A 16890-nucleotide genomic window follows, 5' to 3' on the forward strand; every position below is an offset into this window, starting at 1 on the left:
ACTATATTTTTGCAGGGCTGCCATTGTTCCTGTGTCACCATTGAGCCATCTTTCTTTGCTATTCTCCTTTTCCTTGCTTCCATCCTGCACACCAGGTCTGCACCAGTAACCTCTGTCTATATACATTCATGTCTATACACATACATATATATATATATATATATATATATATATATATATATATATATATATATCTGCTGTACTGTGCATTCTTCTGGAGCAGATAACATTGATGGGGGGCTGGCAGGGGTTCCCCTACTTAATGTATCACATACACAGAATGATACTATTAATGATATGGGTATCAGCAGTGAGACGTGCAGCAGAGTGATCCCCCCTCCCTATATATATATATATATATATATATATATATATATATATATATATGTATTTCCAGGCTTATTATATATACATATATCTATCTATCTCCTCCTTCCTGATATTTTCCCTCCTTCCCTGGATAAAATGGCCACATAATAATAATAATAATGAGTGATGTGATAAATAATGGGCTGGGGGCTTATCAGGGCAGGCTGGCCGCTGCTGCCAGGGCTTATCTCTCCTGGACACATTGCTCTAGTGTTCCTCTCTCCATACTAAATAGGAAACGACTGCACAACCAGCACCACCCGGCTACTCCCCTCACTACACCCCAGCACTGCAGCCGGGGACAGGCCACAACATGGCGCCCACACTCACTGCTACTCATGGAAGGCAGGCGGTGAGTCCATGCTGGATGGGGTCACCCCACACAACTGGGGGGAGGTATTGCTCTGTACTCGACCTGGGGGGGGTCTGGGTGCCTTATTATACCCTCAATAGGGGGCACTTCATGGAATAATGACATGATGGGGTGCAGGGAACAACATGGGGGGGGCATATAGGTATAGGGAAGTATGTGGGGGTCTGGAGGGTTCACATACATGTGTGTCTACATATATGTGCACAGCTATAGAGCTAAATTCCCATACAGCTCCGTCATTCTGTGCGTTATTTGTAGTCCTTGTTCTTTGTCAATTGCCCCAATCCCCCCCACCTGTAATATTGGGGAGGGGAGGGGGGGGTCGTGAAATCATTTAATTGCTATTACACCTAATGATTGTATCGTCAGCAAATTATTTTATAGATCACCCAGATCCGACGATGTGTTATAGAGCGACGTGTAGTCGGGTGTTAATCTGGATACAATGTATCTGTAGCCGATGTTACCGTTACATTATGTTACACACATACAATTCTATTCTTATCTTACCGTACAATTCGTAAAAGAACCCAATAATATCCGAGAAATACAGGAGAACATTTACTGACAATGAAATATAATATAATAAAATATATCACCAATCATTTGCAAAAAAAAAATATTTAATTTAATTTACATTTCTATTATTTTGTCACACTCGCAAAAATTACATATTTAGATATTATTATAAATGTTATTATATTATTATTCCTTTTTAGTTCTATTGTTCTGTACGTAAATATATGGTGATATTTTGTTGTATTGCTACACTAGTATTAGAATTTTCTTGTTTTACTACATTATTATCAGCAGGGGATTCTGATGTTTTATTGTGTTACTGCTATCAGCACATTTTTATAATATTTGAGTTGTAATATATATATATATATATATATATATATATATATATATATATATATATATATATATATATTATTAGCCCATTATTAGGTTGTTTTGTTGTGTTATTACATATACAATATTATTAGTACATGATTATGATATTTTTGTAGTATTATACATATATATATAATTATTAGCACATTATTGTGATTTTTTAAGTATTATTACACACACGCACATATATATTTAGCACATTATTGTGATATTTTTGTAGTATTATTAATATACATTATTATCAGTATATTATTATGTTTTTGTTGTATTATTGCATCTATTATTATTAGAATGTTTTTGTAGTATTATTACACACATTATGTTAGTCTTTGTGGTCAGTGACTGTAGTATATCAGGCTCAGGGATGTGTTGTGGTTATTATCCCTATTATACCTGTAGTGAGGGGTCTGCAGTAGTGGGCTCAGTGCTGTATACTGATGTGTTAGTATTGGGGGTATTGCTGGAGGAGGTAACAGTATACAATATACAGCTTCTGGCTGGATATTATCTCACTGGACCATAAAACACTCGGGGATACAGAGATCACCCCGATAACACAGATCCGTCTGTCCTTCTGCTTATGGGGGAATAAATCTGGATGTGTAATGTATGAATAGGAAAACACCAAGCACAGAAAATACACACAGGCATATAATACCATGGACAGAGAAAGACACAGAATAATTCTGTATATAACACAAATACACATCGTAATACATATAATCACACATATGTACATATAATAATCCTGCATATAACACAAATACATATAGTAATACATATAATCACACATATGTACATATAATAATCCTGCATATAACACAAATACATATAGTAATACATATAATCACACATATGTACATATAATAATCCTGCATATAACACAAATACATATAGTAATACATATAATCACACACATATATACATATAATAATACTGCATATAACACAAATGCACATAATAATAATCATCATCATCACACATATACCACAAATGCACATAGTAATACAAATAGTCACACATATACACATAATAATATTAATCCTACATATAACACACGAATATAATAACATGGACACAGAAATACACGTAATAATAATCCTACATATAAATAGATACATATAATCACACATACATACATAATAATCATACATATAACACAAATAACTATAAGAGTTATACAGATAATACATGTAATCACACAAATACACATTATAATCATACATAGGACACAAACACACAATAATAATCACAGGTATAAACAGATACACGTCATAATAATAATAATAATCATCATCATCATCATCATCATGCATATAAACACAAATACACATAATAATCCTACATATTCATACAGAGATACATATAATAATCATATAGAAATACACATGTAAATATACACAGCAATCATACATATAAACACATAAACATAACCATATATATAATATATACAAATGCACACACATTGTAATCACATATATAAGCACATAAACACATAGAGGCACACACGTATATACTGGATGTGTGTGTACAATTTTCCATATTTATTGTCACCATCTAATATATATATATTTATACTTCTTTATTGGCACTATATTCTCTGTATATATATAGGGTGCAGACAATAAAGGGAGGGTCTTTGTCGGGTTAACTCTTTCTGCGCCGCGTCACGGATATCATTACCAATTTGCTAGAAGGAAAAGGGATCAGATAGTGAGATAGTCTGCAGGAAAATAGAAAGCGGTGTGTTCTTATTTATGAATCTTTTATAGGATTTCAATAGAGGAGGCGATGTGCTGGGAAGACAGAACTGCAAACATTAAAAATAACATAATAATATAAAATAATATATATCTAAATATAAATATATATATATATATATATATATATATATATATATATTTCTTGATTGTGGTTATCTACACTATTGTAGATGTACTTAGATGTAATTGTAATGACAATAGGATTATGGATCCATCCTAGAGACCAGTGTGTATATACAGTAGGACGTGTCCTGTACATTGTATCACCCTTATATACTGGACAGTAGATACAATGTAACGCTGTGTATGATATCCATCTGTACAGGGCTCTAGAACAATAATGTATAGAATGTTGTTGTTATTATTATTATATATGTACTAAAGACATCATTATTTTTGGTAGGACATTGTACATAACATGAGACATGGGGGTAATAAAACAAGTACAATGAGTTTATTGACTAACAGAATTGCAATTTCCCTGGAAGATGACATCAGAGTAATATAGATAGATAGATAGATAGATAGATAGATAGATAGATAGATAGATGATATTGATATAAGTTATATGTATTACTATTGTTATTATCTACATCGGCATCCACTTCTGAAATCAATTTATTCCTGTATTTGCCAGAATTTCTATCAGATTAACTTGTCATGGCCGGATTGTGGATTATTTTTGCCCCCAGTGTTGTTGTTATTAATATTAATGTTATAATAATTATTACGATTATTGTTGTTATTAGCAGTATCATCGTCGATAATAATAATAATAATAATAATAATAATAATAATAATAATAATAATAAATATAGCTCCAAAATATTCCATATACGTTGCCCTTATCATCAGCTTTTTAACCCTTGCCTTGCCAGGATGCTAATCCTATGATGTAACCTCAGCAGTGATCCTTGTGCTCTAATGTCTTGCACTGCCCCCTGCAGGTTTACCATTGACCCCCCCTTATCTTACAGTATTATTATTCTGATCCTTTATGAAGATGGGGAGGGGGAGGGGGCAGCTTTGTGATATCTGCAATACATCATTTAGATACCAACACAAGCTTAACACCTATATACACCTATATACACTGAGGTACCACAATACGTAATAGACTTAAAGGGACAGATGTCTCCTTACAATATAGTATGTGTATAGTATTTATATAGCATGAGGACACTTGCAGTGTTATCTATCCCTGGTGTTACTGTTGATCATATTAATGTCGATTCTTACAGTATTTCTGTGACTGTAGCCTCTGCTTCTATGGCTGTTGGGGAACTACAACTCCCAGTATGACAGCTGCAGGCAGCCATAGCATGCCAGGAGTTATACGCTTATATCAACTGGAGAGTGACAGGTTGTAGCCCCATCTATAGGTTTAATATATATGTGACGTTTACATGTTATTCCTCCTTGTGTACAGCTCTGGAGATATTGGGTGATGTAACTGTAGATGAATAGATCTGGGTTATGGTCATATTATATGTATATTATATCTGTATATCTAGGTAGGCTTCAGTGGCTGTGATATTGTTCTCTTATATGCATGTTATATGTGTATCTGCAGGTAGGCAGCCATTGACTATAATATTATTGCTCTCTTTATGTATATTATACTGTATATACGTCTGTACATAGAGCTGGAGTATGGCTAGAATATTACTTCTCTCATTATGTATATTTGGGTAGGTAGGCACCAACTGGTTATAATATTATTATTCTCTTTTATGTATATGTCTGTATATATCTGCAGATAGGAATTCAGTGGCCATAATATTATTGCTCTTTTATGTATATTATATGTATTTCTGCAAGTAGGCATTCACTTTCTATAATGTTATTGCTCTCTTACATGTATGATTTATGAATGTCTGGGTAGGCATTCAGTTTCTATAATATTATAGCTCTTTTATGTATAAATCTGTGTATATTTACAGGTAGGTATTCAGTGCTAATGATATTTTGATCTCATTTGTGTATATTACATCTATATCTGCAGGTATACATTCAGTTTTTATAGTGTTATTGCTCTCCTTCGTGCATGTTACATGTACATGTGCAGTTACTCTAATATTCTGTATATTTGTGTGTATATCTGCAGGTAGGCTTTGAGTGGGAGGTGACAGTAGTGGCATGAAGCCTGTCCTCCTCCTCCTGCACTGTCCCTGAAGATGATGGAGAGGTTGGGCACTGATATGGGAGACTCTCAGGATGTGGCATCTCCAGCTAGAGATCCAGCAGAGGCGGAGAGCAGCAATGCTGTGGAGCTGAGTGGGGTGAATGAGGGGGCGGCCCCCAACTCCCCCCCCAGAGCTGTGCCGGTGATTGAGCTGCTCAGGAGGGGGGAGGGATCCACCAATATAAAGGCCAGAGAGCAAGAACTGAGACTACAAAGCCTGAGGACCACCGAACTGTGCAGAACCCCTCTAACCCCGACTACAGAGCTCTGCAGAGCACCCCTGCCTCCGACTACAGAGCTCTGCAGAGCCCCTCTAAGTGCGACTACAGAACTCTGCAGAGCCCCCCTGACTCCAGCCACAGATCTCTGCAGAACCCCCCTGACTGCAACCACAGATCTCTGCAGAACCCCCCTGACTGCAACCACAGAGCTCTGCAGAACCCCCCTTCCAGTCCCTGGACCACCACTCACTGCCACCACAGAACTCTGCAGACCCCCAATTCCACTGACTGGACCCCCTGCAGAGCAAGCCTCTGAAGCCCGAATGGTGCAGCTGAGCCCTCCAGCTACTCTCCCCTTGCAAGCAGCTGGCAGAGCCATGTTGTATGGATTGAGTCAGCCTCTGACCCCTGGAAACAGGTTGGTAGTAGTGAGATATATATATATATATATATATATATATACCTATATGTGTCAGTATATGCATGCACATGTAATATCACCTGTTGCATCTTTGGTATGACATTGGGCACCACCCACTGCTCCTGCCCATCCCACTAATGCCATGTTCATTCCTCTTCCCAGTCATGTACAGCAATCCATGTATCATGGCTGAGATGCTGCAGTACATCTTGCACATTGTAAATTAATCATGTCACTGTGCTGAATTGGGCATTGCACTGCAATCATGTGCAAAAAATCTGACTGCAGAGCATCTCACCATGCCTTCCTAGTCCTTACATCTCGATTGATACATCGTAGCTCCAAAATCTCAAACCCCTTGCAGAGCCATGACAAGCAGAACATAGCCCCTAATCCCATCGATGTCAAAACTGATCCCAATTGGAGTCTCACAGTAGGGGACTCCTCTGCAGACCCTGCAAGTATTAGCCATAGGGAGCAATAACAAGAGCAATATATAGATCATCCTGGTATCTAACACATCATGATGTCATCATCTCATTGCAACAGTCATGTCTCTCCATATCCTATCTCTCTATGCAGATACCTAACTCATCCCATAGGATTCTCCTTTTGCAGGGATCTTATTGGAGTCTGCTTTCTTTTATGCATTCAAAGTTATTTTGTAGCAATGCTAAAATATATTGTTTATGCCTCTTAAGAATAGGGAGCATGTTGGAACTTTTGCTTTATTGTATTATTTTATTTTTATTTCCTGTATATCACTGCAGGGTCAATGCTTAATCCTATATACCTCCTATATACCTTCTATATTATATACATGCAAAACAGGAAATACAAAGGATTTGTCCAAAGCAACTTGTTAGAATTCCTCTATAAAAAAAAGATAAAAATAAGATGTGGATTTTGGTTGGTGGCTATGGGCAATTGCTCAGCTTTTCCCTTGCGCTAGTTTTGTTCCCCCCCCCCCTCCCCCTATGCAGACTACAGATCGGTCCAGGACCCATTATTAGACTTGCTCACAGATCATCTTGTAAGGTGTTTACAATACAAAAACCAAAACCACCGAACCCACATCAAAGCTCAGCGCATCCTGTCGCAACCAACACATCCAGTGCATCTTACTCTTGTACATCAGATACATGACACATTAATACCCTATGGCCATATACAGTTGGGGTGGCGGGATTGGGGGGCATGTGCCCTGGGATAGGATATTAATCTCATAGTTACTTGCACAATACTGTGCAATACTGATCAACAGACTTATACTGAGCACCTGGGTAGACCACATTACCTGGGTAGACCACAATGAGGTATCTTTCCCAAGAGCTTATAAAGTACAGACCAGAGGAGGACCCTGATGCAAAATCTGTAAGGGGACCCCTGCCTACCGTGTGCCATTTATAATACTGGCAGAGGGGTTATTGAGTCTCCCTTGCCTTACAGCTTTAGGTGTGACTGCACCCCCTATACTTATACCAATGGCACAGACGGTTTTAGGTATCTGGAGATATAATACAATATGATGCAATCCACTTTAATTGACGTTGACTGACATCACAGTGAATGGGGGTATGAACACAGGACCAACCTGTACTATATCATTGACCATAGACAAAAATAATAGTTTTTGATCTGTCTTTGGTCCATCTTAGGTATAGTATGCTCCAGAAATCTGATAGGATCTGTTAGCTTCTCTTCCTTGGTTTTATGTGTCAACCTATATCTTCCAAGAACCATATGGTGATCTGAGTGTAAGTAAGGAGAAGACAGGGAAGACACTTATAATATGGCTACTAATATTACAGACAGGTCATACTCATACATATTAATTCCATGACTCAATGACTGATCAGTATCCTGCAGTATTTCCCCTGGTCCTTGTATCATTACAGGGCTAGTGCTTAATATATATATATTCTATATTCTATATCCTACACAGGCTAATGTATGTCTTTATAAAATCCTACACGTTGTGTCCACCTCCATCCATAGAGATCCTGCCAGCGACTTCCTCCCCTATCCATTTCCTGCCCTGTTTCCCATTCCTGGTCATTTCTTCAATGAATGGTTTAGATTACTTCCTCTAATCTTCCTTTTTCTTTCCCATCAAAAAAAATTTCCTTGACATTTTATGTCTGACAAATATCCAAAGTAATTTGTAATAAATATAATTCTAGCGCCAATGGGTGATACTAAAATAGAATACTCAGGATAGCTGGAATATTAAAATAAGAAAAAATGAGGGGTGAATTTTTATTTATTAATTTTTTTTATTATTTAATTATTATTATTTTATTTATGTAGTTATTTTTTAGTGAGATGACAAATCAAAAAAATTAACTACAAGGCAAAAAAATACAATATTAGAACCAGCGTGACATCAATATCAGTAGTCCTTGGTATACGCTTCAATAATATTCAGTGGAATATATATATATATATATATATATATATATATATATATATATATATATTAGTGGCAAATGTAAAAAACTGAATTTTCATATGTAGAAATAAATAAATACATTTATGCATATTATTACTATTATTATTATTATTATTTATATTATTATTATTATTATTATTATTATTATTATTATTATTATTATTATGTTTCTATATATGGAAATCCCCATTGAATACCATATTATGAATATTATTCTGCTATAGAAATTTTGGAAAAATATTATAGTATTTCTTTGAACATTTTTCCATTTTTCACTTCATTTTGTAATTTTAATTTAGCTAAAAAAGCAGACTAGGTGACTCTGATATCTTTCCGCCACTATCCACGATTCCGTCTCGTTCCGAAATGCCATAAAACCACTAATAATACTTAAAATGTTCTCCTATGAAAAATGTTAATGTCATTTGGAATCTATAAAAAAGGCAGAAAATCTAACATCGGCTTTGTTGCTATTTTTAATAATGAATTAATATCTGTTAATAATATTTAATCCTTTTATTTAGAATTTTTACCAATAGATTATATTTATTACATCATATTTTATGATTTTAGTATTTCTTATATTTTTATTACATTATTATCAAACACTGCACATAGTGACATATAGTTGAAAATATATCAATAATTTGATGATTTTCTCTGCAGCGGTTATTTTGGCGATACGGAAACCTTCCCAATGTTCAATAATAATGCAAGGGTCAAGAGACGGACGGGGCCATATGAAGTGGAGGTGACTGAGGGTAAGTCCTAAACCTTTCATAACTTAATAGTAGTAATAGTAGACCATTGTATTCCAGATAATGTAATAACATTGTATTCATTTCATAATGTATAGTTATAGTTATTTTTCCCATTCCAGTTATTAAACAGATTCCAAAATGTTCTCTCAAAGAGGGTGTCTATCTGCAGGAAACCCTAACAATTTGTAGGAAAACCCAGCAGCGAATTTAATTTCCTTGCAGCGCCACCCCTGGAAAAATGAGGAATTGCACAGTTCTCATTGAAATCTACAGGCTGTATTAGAATTTTGGGATGCTCCTACATTTGCACCCACTTTATACTGCTGTAAACCCCAATGATCCACTGTAATGTTTAGGAGAACCCAGCAGCAAGTGTTTCATTTCCCTGCAGCGCCACCACAGGAGGTTTTAGGCATTGCTCAGTTTTCAATGAAATCAGTGGGTTGTTGAGTCCTCCAAGGAGATGCCCTTTGTGGCCACTTTACACTCCAGCTAATTGAGACGGCCATGTGTTAGTTTCTAATGACCCAATATGATATTTGGAACTGAGTTTTCCAAACTAGATAACCCCTCGTATTCCAAGTCCAAAAGGATGTTAACGAATAGCCGTAATTTAATGGGGTATATTTTTGACAGATCGACAACTTTAATGGCACCCATGGCACACAATCAGACTTTATTGTATAATGTGTATGCATTACCTCGTCACATATATTCACTATAACAACTTGCACCTCCATATTTTATCCTATTTTCTCTCATTGCTTCCTTTTTGCAGGGGGTCCTCATACAAAAGTGGTCCGTCGTATCTTCACAAACAGCCGGGAAAGATGGAGACAGCAAAATGTGAATGGAGCTTTTGCCGAGCTCCGTAAATTGATCCCAACTCACCCTCCAGATAAGAAACTAAGCAAGAACGAAATCTTACGTCTGGCCATGAAATACATCAACTTCCTTGCCAAACTTCTTGACGACCAAGAAGAAGAAGGCAACCAAAGGAGCAAAATCAATAAAGATAATAGTATGGTCCAACAAGATCTCCTTCAAGACATGTTGTCTCCAAACTCCAGCTGTGGAAGTTCTTTAGATGGAGCGCCGAGTCCTGACAGCTTCACAGAAGATCACGACACAATGGACTCCAAACACAGCAGAAATCTCCACCAGTCCATGCTCCCCATAGAAAGCAACGGGCAACGGTGACAACGCCATAGAGGAAGGGACTCTACTGACTGTCTCTTGACCCAAGACACATGGTTTTGGGCCTTTTCCTGTGTTTATATACTTACATGAGATAGCAAGACAATGCATATCCTTAAGGTACTCTGACAGCACCCCCCAAACTGAAAACCCAAGCGATATCTACTGTGGAGGACTATGGCACGAGCGAGAAGATGTCTTCACGAAGTCTTGATCTTTCCCTCTCAAAACGGCTAGGCCTGTACACAAAAATCTTGGTGTTGCTATACCTACAAATTTTGGACCACTATGTGAGACAGGTCACCTCCAGTTTATTGACTCAACCGTGAAATGAGCGACGCAAATTTTTAATTTTACAGAAGATCCTATTTTTACAGCATATGGGAAGAACTTTGGCTTTTCAGATGCTAAATTACATAAGAAATAGGTCATATTCGAGTGAAGGGTCACTAAGAAAAATCCAACGCCCCGAGTGTTGGGACCTGGAATTTTTTTGTTGTTTTTAATTGGTACCTAATAGAAAGAAGGTACAGTATATAGATATAAATATATACATTTATTGCAGAATTGTTCAGTTCTCCTCAGTATTTTTACTATTTATGATAGGGCTCCAGAATGTTTTAGGACGATGTGACGGAAATATTGGGTTATATCTTATATTCCTTTAGGCTTTTTCGGTAGGCTCGATTGGTTGGTTTGCTTTTGATATGGGCACAGATGTTTCCCTCTGCCCGTACATGGGGCAAAACGTTCTGCTTTTTTTGTGTATACGACCTCAGCGTAATAATAACCATAGATACAAGATTTACGTATGGACAGATCAATGTCCTATCTAATATGTCCCAGGACTGTCTGTAACGCTTTAGGAACTACTCCGATTTTTGGTTTTACAATCTTATTGGTCAATATTGGTTAATCCATTCTTAGTACCCCAAAGTGTTTTCGTGATGAGATCCTTACAAAGGAAATTCTATCGATAGGCCAAAATCCAAGTCACCGGGGTTGTAAGTTCTGGACCCCAATATAAGATTTGTTTTAGGGACCCCCACCTTTATAACATGGTGTCTTCTGATATTGCAGAGGGTGATTTATTTTTTTTATTTTTATTTTTTTAAATGTAGATTGTGAGCCCCACATAGAGCTCACAATGTACATTTTTCCCTATCACTATGTCTTTTTTTTGGAATATGGGCTGGAAATCCATGCAAACACGGGGAGAACATACAAACTCCTTGCAGATGGCTTTATGCCCTTGGTGGGATTTGAACACCAGGACTCAGTGCTGCAAGGCTGCAGTGCTAACCACTGAGCCACCATGTGGCCCCACAGAGGGTGATTTATGTCCCATCAGGCCCCCTATAGCTACACCCCTGCAAGCTACGCCTCGGATTTTATGGCTTCTTGTATGACTATACGCACAGGATTATTAGACTAATGCTCCGAGCCAATAATCACATTCTGCCATGCTATACAATGGGAGGATTTATTAAACCCACGGCAGCCAATCACAGCGCAGCTTTCATTTCTACTAGCCCTCCAGAAAAATTAAAGCTGCTCTGTGATTGGTTGTCATAAGCAACCAGGACAATAGATCTCCTAGACAGTTTAATAAATCTACCTCCATTGGGAAGATATTGTTGCACATTAACCAATTGCAGCACTGCTTTCATTATTGAAAGTCAAAATCCAAAATGAAAGCTGCGCTGTGATTGGTGAAAGCAACCAATCGTGCTAGGCTTTGGTTGACTGATCCTATGTGAATTGGATGGTCGGACGACATCCCTTTGGCCTATGTCGGGGGCATAAAGGACAGGACATGTTGAATTGCAAAGTCCAATCCTTTGTTTTCAGGGGAGATACATTGTGCTAGAGGTGTCTGGCGTCGGCCTACTTCTCTGTCCCAATATGGAGCAATAGCCGAATGAGACTACTTTATCATTTGATCTATATACAGACATCTTGTAGACCATGTATATAAGAAAGCAGTTCTTCGATCCACTACTTTCCCCCATTTAATTGCCTCCAAGGAGCCTCTGAGACCACTATAGGGCCTATGGACATGGCGCTGCCCTCAATATTGGGTCAATGGGGTTCGTTTCTCAATTGCAGAGGAACCCCGCCTAAACAATAGGAAGCCAATAGTACGGGAGGGGACACGTCAGGTCTATTCATGCCATGAAGTGTAAGGCTGGCCATAAACATTAGATAGCCATCAAATGAATGTTCAAATGGCCCCCATTTATCTTTACCCCAACACCGGGGAAGAATTGGAAGGCCCCCATACACCTTATAGGCCTTGTAGGCCAACATTCATCTACTGTGTATGGCCAGCTTTGGAATATGGTGGTGGTGGCATCAGTCCGCACCAGAACAATGCCCCACCGGGCATCAGAGGTACAACCAGTATTTGACCATGGAAGCAAACTGCCAACCTATACGTCCCATATAGTAAATCTACTACTGGTATAACAGATCCATAGATCCACAGGATCGATCTGACATGATCTAGTGTCCTGGGTATTAAAGGTACATGGACCTTTATACATCACATCTGAACATTCTGAGGTTCGCTTAAGTTCTTGCTTGTTCTCAGAAAGGTACATAGATATATATATAGATATATAAATATATTTTTATCCCTCTTTCCTTTGCTTGCACCGGATCTCTGTGTAAATTGACAGCACTTTCCATTTATGTCGTACTGTTCGAGTAAAGTCTTGAGTTTGTTTTCTGCAATTTTTTTTTTTTGCAGAAAGTAAGTAACCAGGCCTGGTACCCATTTAACCGCTCCTCTACACGTCCAGCAGGGGAAGGGTTAACTTTGTAAAGCCGTTTCGGCAATTCTGTCTATGTGCTATTTAGAAAAAGAGAAAACACTTTTTTTTTTTTTGTTATATAATGTAATATTGAAGATGTTCCTAAATAAAAGTTCTACAAACACGTTTCGTCTCTTTGGTTGTATCTGGAGAATAATTGCTGGCAACCAATAAATATTAGGGTGGCCGTTATTGGAGGCCTACAGATCCTTCCAGCGTTGCATGTATAGACTTTACAGCAGGGTATGTGTGCTTTATGGCAATTGCAATGAATGAGAGTTAATGGACGGAAAAGCGTCCATAGACCATTACAGTCCCCAAAAAGAGATGGAGCACTGCCCTTACTCGGAGAGGGGAATATAGAGACTCATCTATGTGTATAGTGATATTATCATGCACTATCTAGATATCCTATCCAGCTGTACAATAGAGCGGTCCTCTATCATGAAATCCCCTGCGATCTAATTATAATGATAAGACTCTGCTGTTTTGTTCCAGTCTACACAGCAAAGCTGAAAAGTAACCTGCAGAAAACAGGAAATACCAATCTATTGCGTGTGCTCCAATAGCCAATGAGTTGCTGCTGTACCATTTGACTATCACATAATGGTGACCTATCTTAAGGCTAGGACATCAATATGCAAGTCCCAGAAAACCCCTTTAGGCTAAGGCCCCACGTAGTGGGTTGCAGCGAAAAAGCACTGCGCGAAAAACTGCAGCAGAAATGCATTGGCGCATGTGACAGAAAGTCCACCAAGGTTGCCTCTGCAGCTTTCTGCTGCCATTATACCTATAGGGAATTCGCTGGCGTTTCCGTAGGTATGACCGACAATTGCAGGGACTGTAAAGCACTGCTTTTCTTCCTGTGATGTTTACGCCATGTGGGGCCCCTGGCCTTAGGTTATATTCACGTTGCGGTTTTCAGTTGCTGTATAGGCTCGGATGAAACAGACCCAATCATCCAAGTGTTGGTTTGACGACTGAGTCAGCCACAGAATCCATGGCAAGATTGTACGGGGTGCTTATTTTTTTACACATCCTGCTTCAATCTTTGGAATTTGGTGCAGGTTTTCAGGCAGAATCCGCCTCAAAATCGGCACCAAATTTCATCATGTGCACATATCCTTACAGCACGTCAATGCTCATGGCTGGAGCTGCACACTGCTTGTAACATATCACCCCATTCCATATTGCAATGGATGAAATTCTATCCAATACCAGTATGGCCAATCTTCTAAGGGATATTACAGAGATTGCATTTTGTAATCCTCCCTGTTGGAGCTGCATCACTGCAGGATCCCTCATCCCAATATGAGCGCCCTGATCGCTCATCTGCACTTTCCTTGCTGCCTGTGGTTATTCCTTTTGTTTTTCGGAGGGGCTCATTATTTTTCGGAGGGGGTGCTTCACCTACATTTTCATCTCTTCATGGATACTGGGATAAGAGTATGTCTCAGCATATCTGGAATGAATATGGTGACCAGCTGGAAGTGTTTTCACAATGCTGGAAATATATATATATATATATATATATATATATATATATATATATATACCAAGTGTGCAGAATGGTACTGACGCATTTCATAGACTTCATTTTGATTCATTTCATTGCTCTTATCATCTCCTCTGTGCATTAGAGATTTTCATAGGGTTATGTCCTACATTTGCATTGCAGATTTTTGGTGTGGGGGTCACAATTGAAGACCCCGGCCATTGAGAATGAATGATGATGGTGGACTTTGTAGACTATAACTCATTTTCACTGGTGCGTTGTATAGAAATGCATCACTCGGTACAGACATGCATTCAGACATTGCAACTTATTACAGCGGACCCCCCCCCACACACACACATCGTCCCACCAGGGACATTCATATTGTTCATGGTATTAGAATTCCTTTAAGTCATTACTCTCAATAGCTGTTACCCCTATACATCTGCATGCATGTTTTTGCATTTGTTCCCACTGGGGAGACAGGACTTTTCTAATTTTTAGATAACAATCCAGCAAAATGTCCTGTCCGTGATTTCCCAAAAGAAAAAAATGATCTTTACTGCCCTGTAAAGAATTGGAGTTTGTGCCCAAAGGGTCATTCTCATGTGGGTCCTGGTGGTCCCAGGGGCAGGGCTTAAATGTCCCAAATTTTGTCAAATAGAGATTGTTAGTATACCCCTCCAGTATACCCCCACCCCCCCCGCATAAAATATTCAGCCAGAACTGCCGAAATCAGCAGGTTAAGCCAACTTTTGTTCCTATATGTATGGAGGCCTATATGCTTTACAGTCCCTACTAAGACCAAATGGATGAAAGATAATCAATATGGCTGCCAGAGCCATTACCATAAACCAAGGTCGCCTTGTCGCCTGTTGGTGTCCGAGGTCGTCCTCTTTTCCCCAGTGGTCCCTATAGTTTGGCATGAAATGTGTTGCATAGCAATTCCTCTCATGCAATACCAGGTCTGGCCACTACACAGGGAACGGAGCTATCTGCTTCCTGCTCCATTTTCAGTGGTTTTGGTCCCCCACCAATCGCATCCTTAGGATAGATCATCAATATTTTTAGCTTAGAAATCCCCTTTAGTACATGGATTATTGTTACAATTGAAAGGCAGAATACTGATTTCTAGACTTAATTCATTTTTTTTTTGTAATCCATAATTTGTCCCTCCACACCCAAGGCACCTAAAGTCTAGCCCTTAAATTCTGAATAGAAGTATTCCTGCAGTAGGAGATCACCAATACACATACAGATTTGCTGGTCACGAGTATGGGAAAGCTGGGTGACAGCAGTCCTTATCAGCAGCCATATTGAAGGGCAGCGGCAGGGTGATCCTGTTCTGCTATTCTGCAGCAGCCCTATATTGGGGATCACTACAGAAATCCTGAAGATTATGATATAGACTGCTGTAATGGTTTGCTATTCTCTTGAAACAGCGCCACTATTATTCATGGGTTGTCTACGGTATTGCAATTCCAGACACAACCTATAAACAAGAGTGGCGCTGTTTGTGGAACAAAAATAGACCTGTTTTTCTAATTTCATGAAAACTGCAACATGTACAGTCATGTCACAATGTGACCAACGTCCTTTGCCTAAAATGTCAAGTGTGCATTGTGATGGCTATCATGTAGATTCTTTGTCTGCCAGCACAGTTACTGCAGGATATGGATAAACACCGCAGAGATTTTATACCCACATCTGCCGGTCTCGTCTCTGTCTGAACAGGGAGAAAGTCTGTAAATAAGTGTTATAGAGCAATGCCAAAATGAACCTGTGTCATGGAAATCAGCGGCGCCCTCCCATGTAGCAGATGCAGACAGGCCAATAAACGTTCAGGGGAGAAACCCTTTGTGGAGATCTTGTAGAAGACATCCCATCCCATTGACTAGCAGGGTCCCTGTAAACCAGAGTAAGGGCTAGTTTACACGGGG

The 16890-nt window shown here is 38.6% G+C and overlaps 1 protein-coding gene across 2 annotated transcripts; it reads left to right on the top strand.

Moving 5' to 3' along the window:
• Positions 1-608: 608 nt before the first annotated feature.
• Positions 609-13546, top strand: TAL1 (TAL bHLH transcription factor 1, erythroid differentiation factor). 2 transcript variants are annotated; one of them, XM_075286240.1, is made up of 4 exons: positions 609-721; positions 5510-6226; positions 9348-9442; positions 10221-13546. In XM_075286240.1, exons 2-4 carry the CDS (start codon positions 5580-5582, stop codon positions 10640-10642), a joined length of 1164 nt encoding a protein of 387 aa, XP_075142341.1. In that variant the 5' UTR covers positions 609-721; positions 5510-5579; the 3' UTR covers positions 10643-13546. The 2 variants fall into 2 exon arrangements, with proteins under 2 accessions (XP_075142341.1, XP_075142342.1); XM_075286241.1 differs by having other exon boundaries at positions 615-721; positions 5514-6226.
• The last annotated feature ends 3344 nt before the right edge of the window (positions 13547-16890 follow it).

This window comes from Leptodactylus fuscus, chromosome 9 (genome assembly GCF_031893055.1).
Source record: "Leptodactylus fuscus isolate aLepFus1 chromosome 9, aLepFus1.hap2, whole genome shotgun sequence".
NCBI classification, from domain to species: domain Eukaryota; kingdom Metazoa; phylum Chordata; class Amphibia; order Anura; family Leptodactylidae; genus Leptodactylus; species Leptodactylus fuscus.

What these genes read in the sequence shown, in the direction of transcription:
- TAL1 (XM_075286240.1), top strand. Translation starts at nt 5,580, where the DNA reads ATGATGGAGAGGTTGGGCACTGATATGGGAGACTCTCAGGATGTGGCA. An exon ending in CCTCTGACCCCTGGAAACAG is followed by an intron (nt 6,227 to 9,347) that starts GTTGGTAGTAGT and finishes TTTTCTCTGCAG; the next exon opens with CGGTTATTTTGGCGATACGG. An exon ending in TGAAGTGGAGGTGACTGAGG is followed by an intron (nt 9,443 to 10,220) that starts GTAAGTCCTAAA and finishes TCCTTTTTGCAG; the next exon opens with GGGGTCCTCATACAAAAGTG.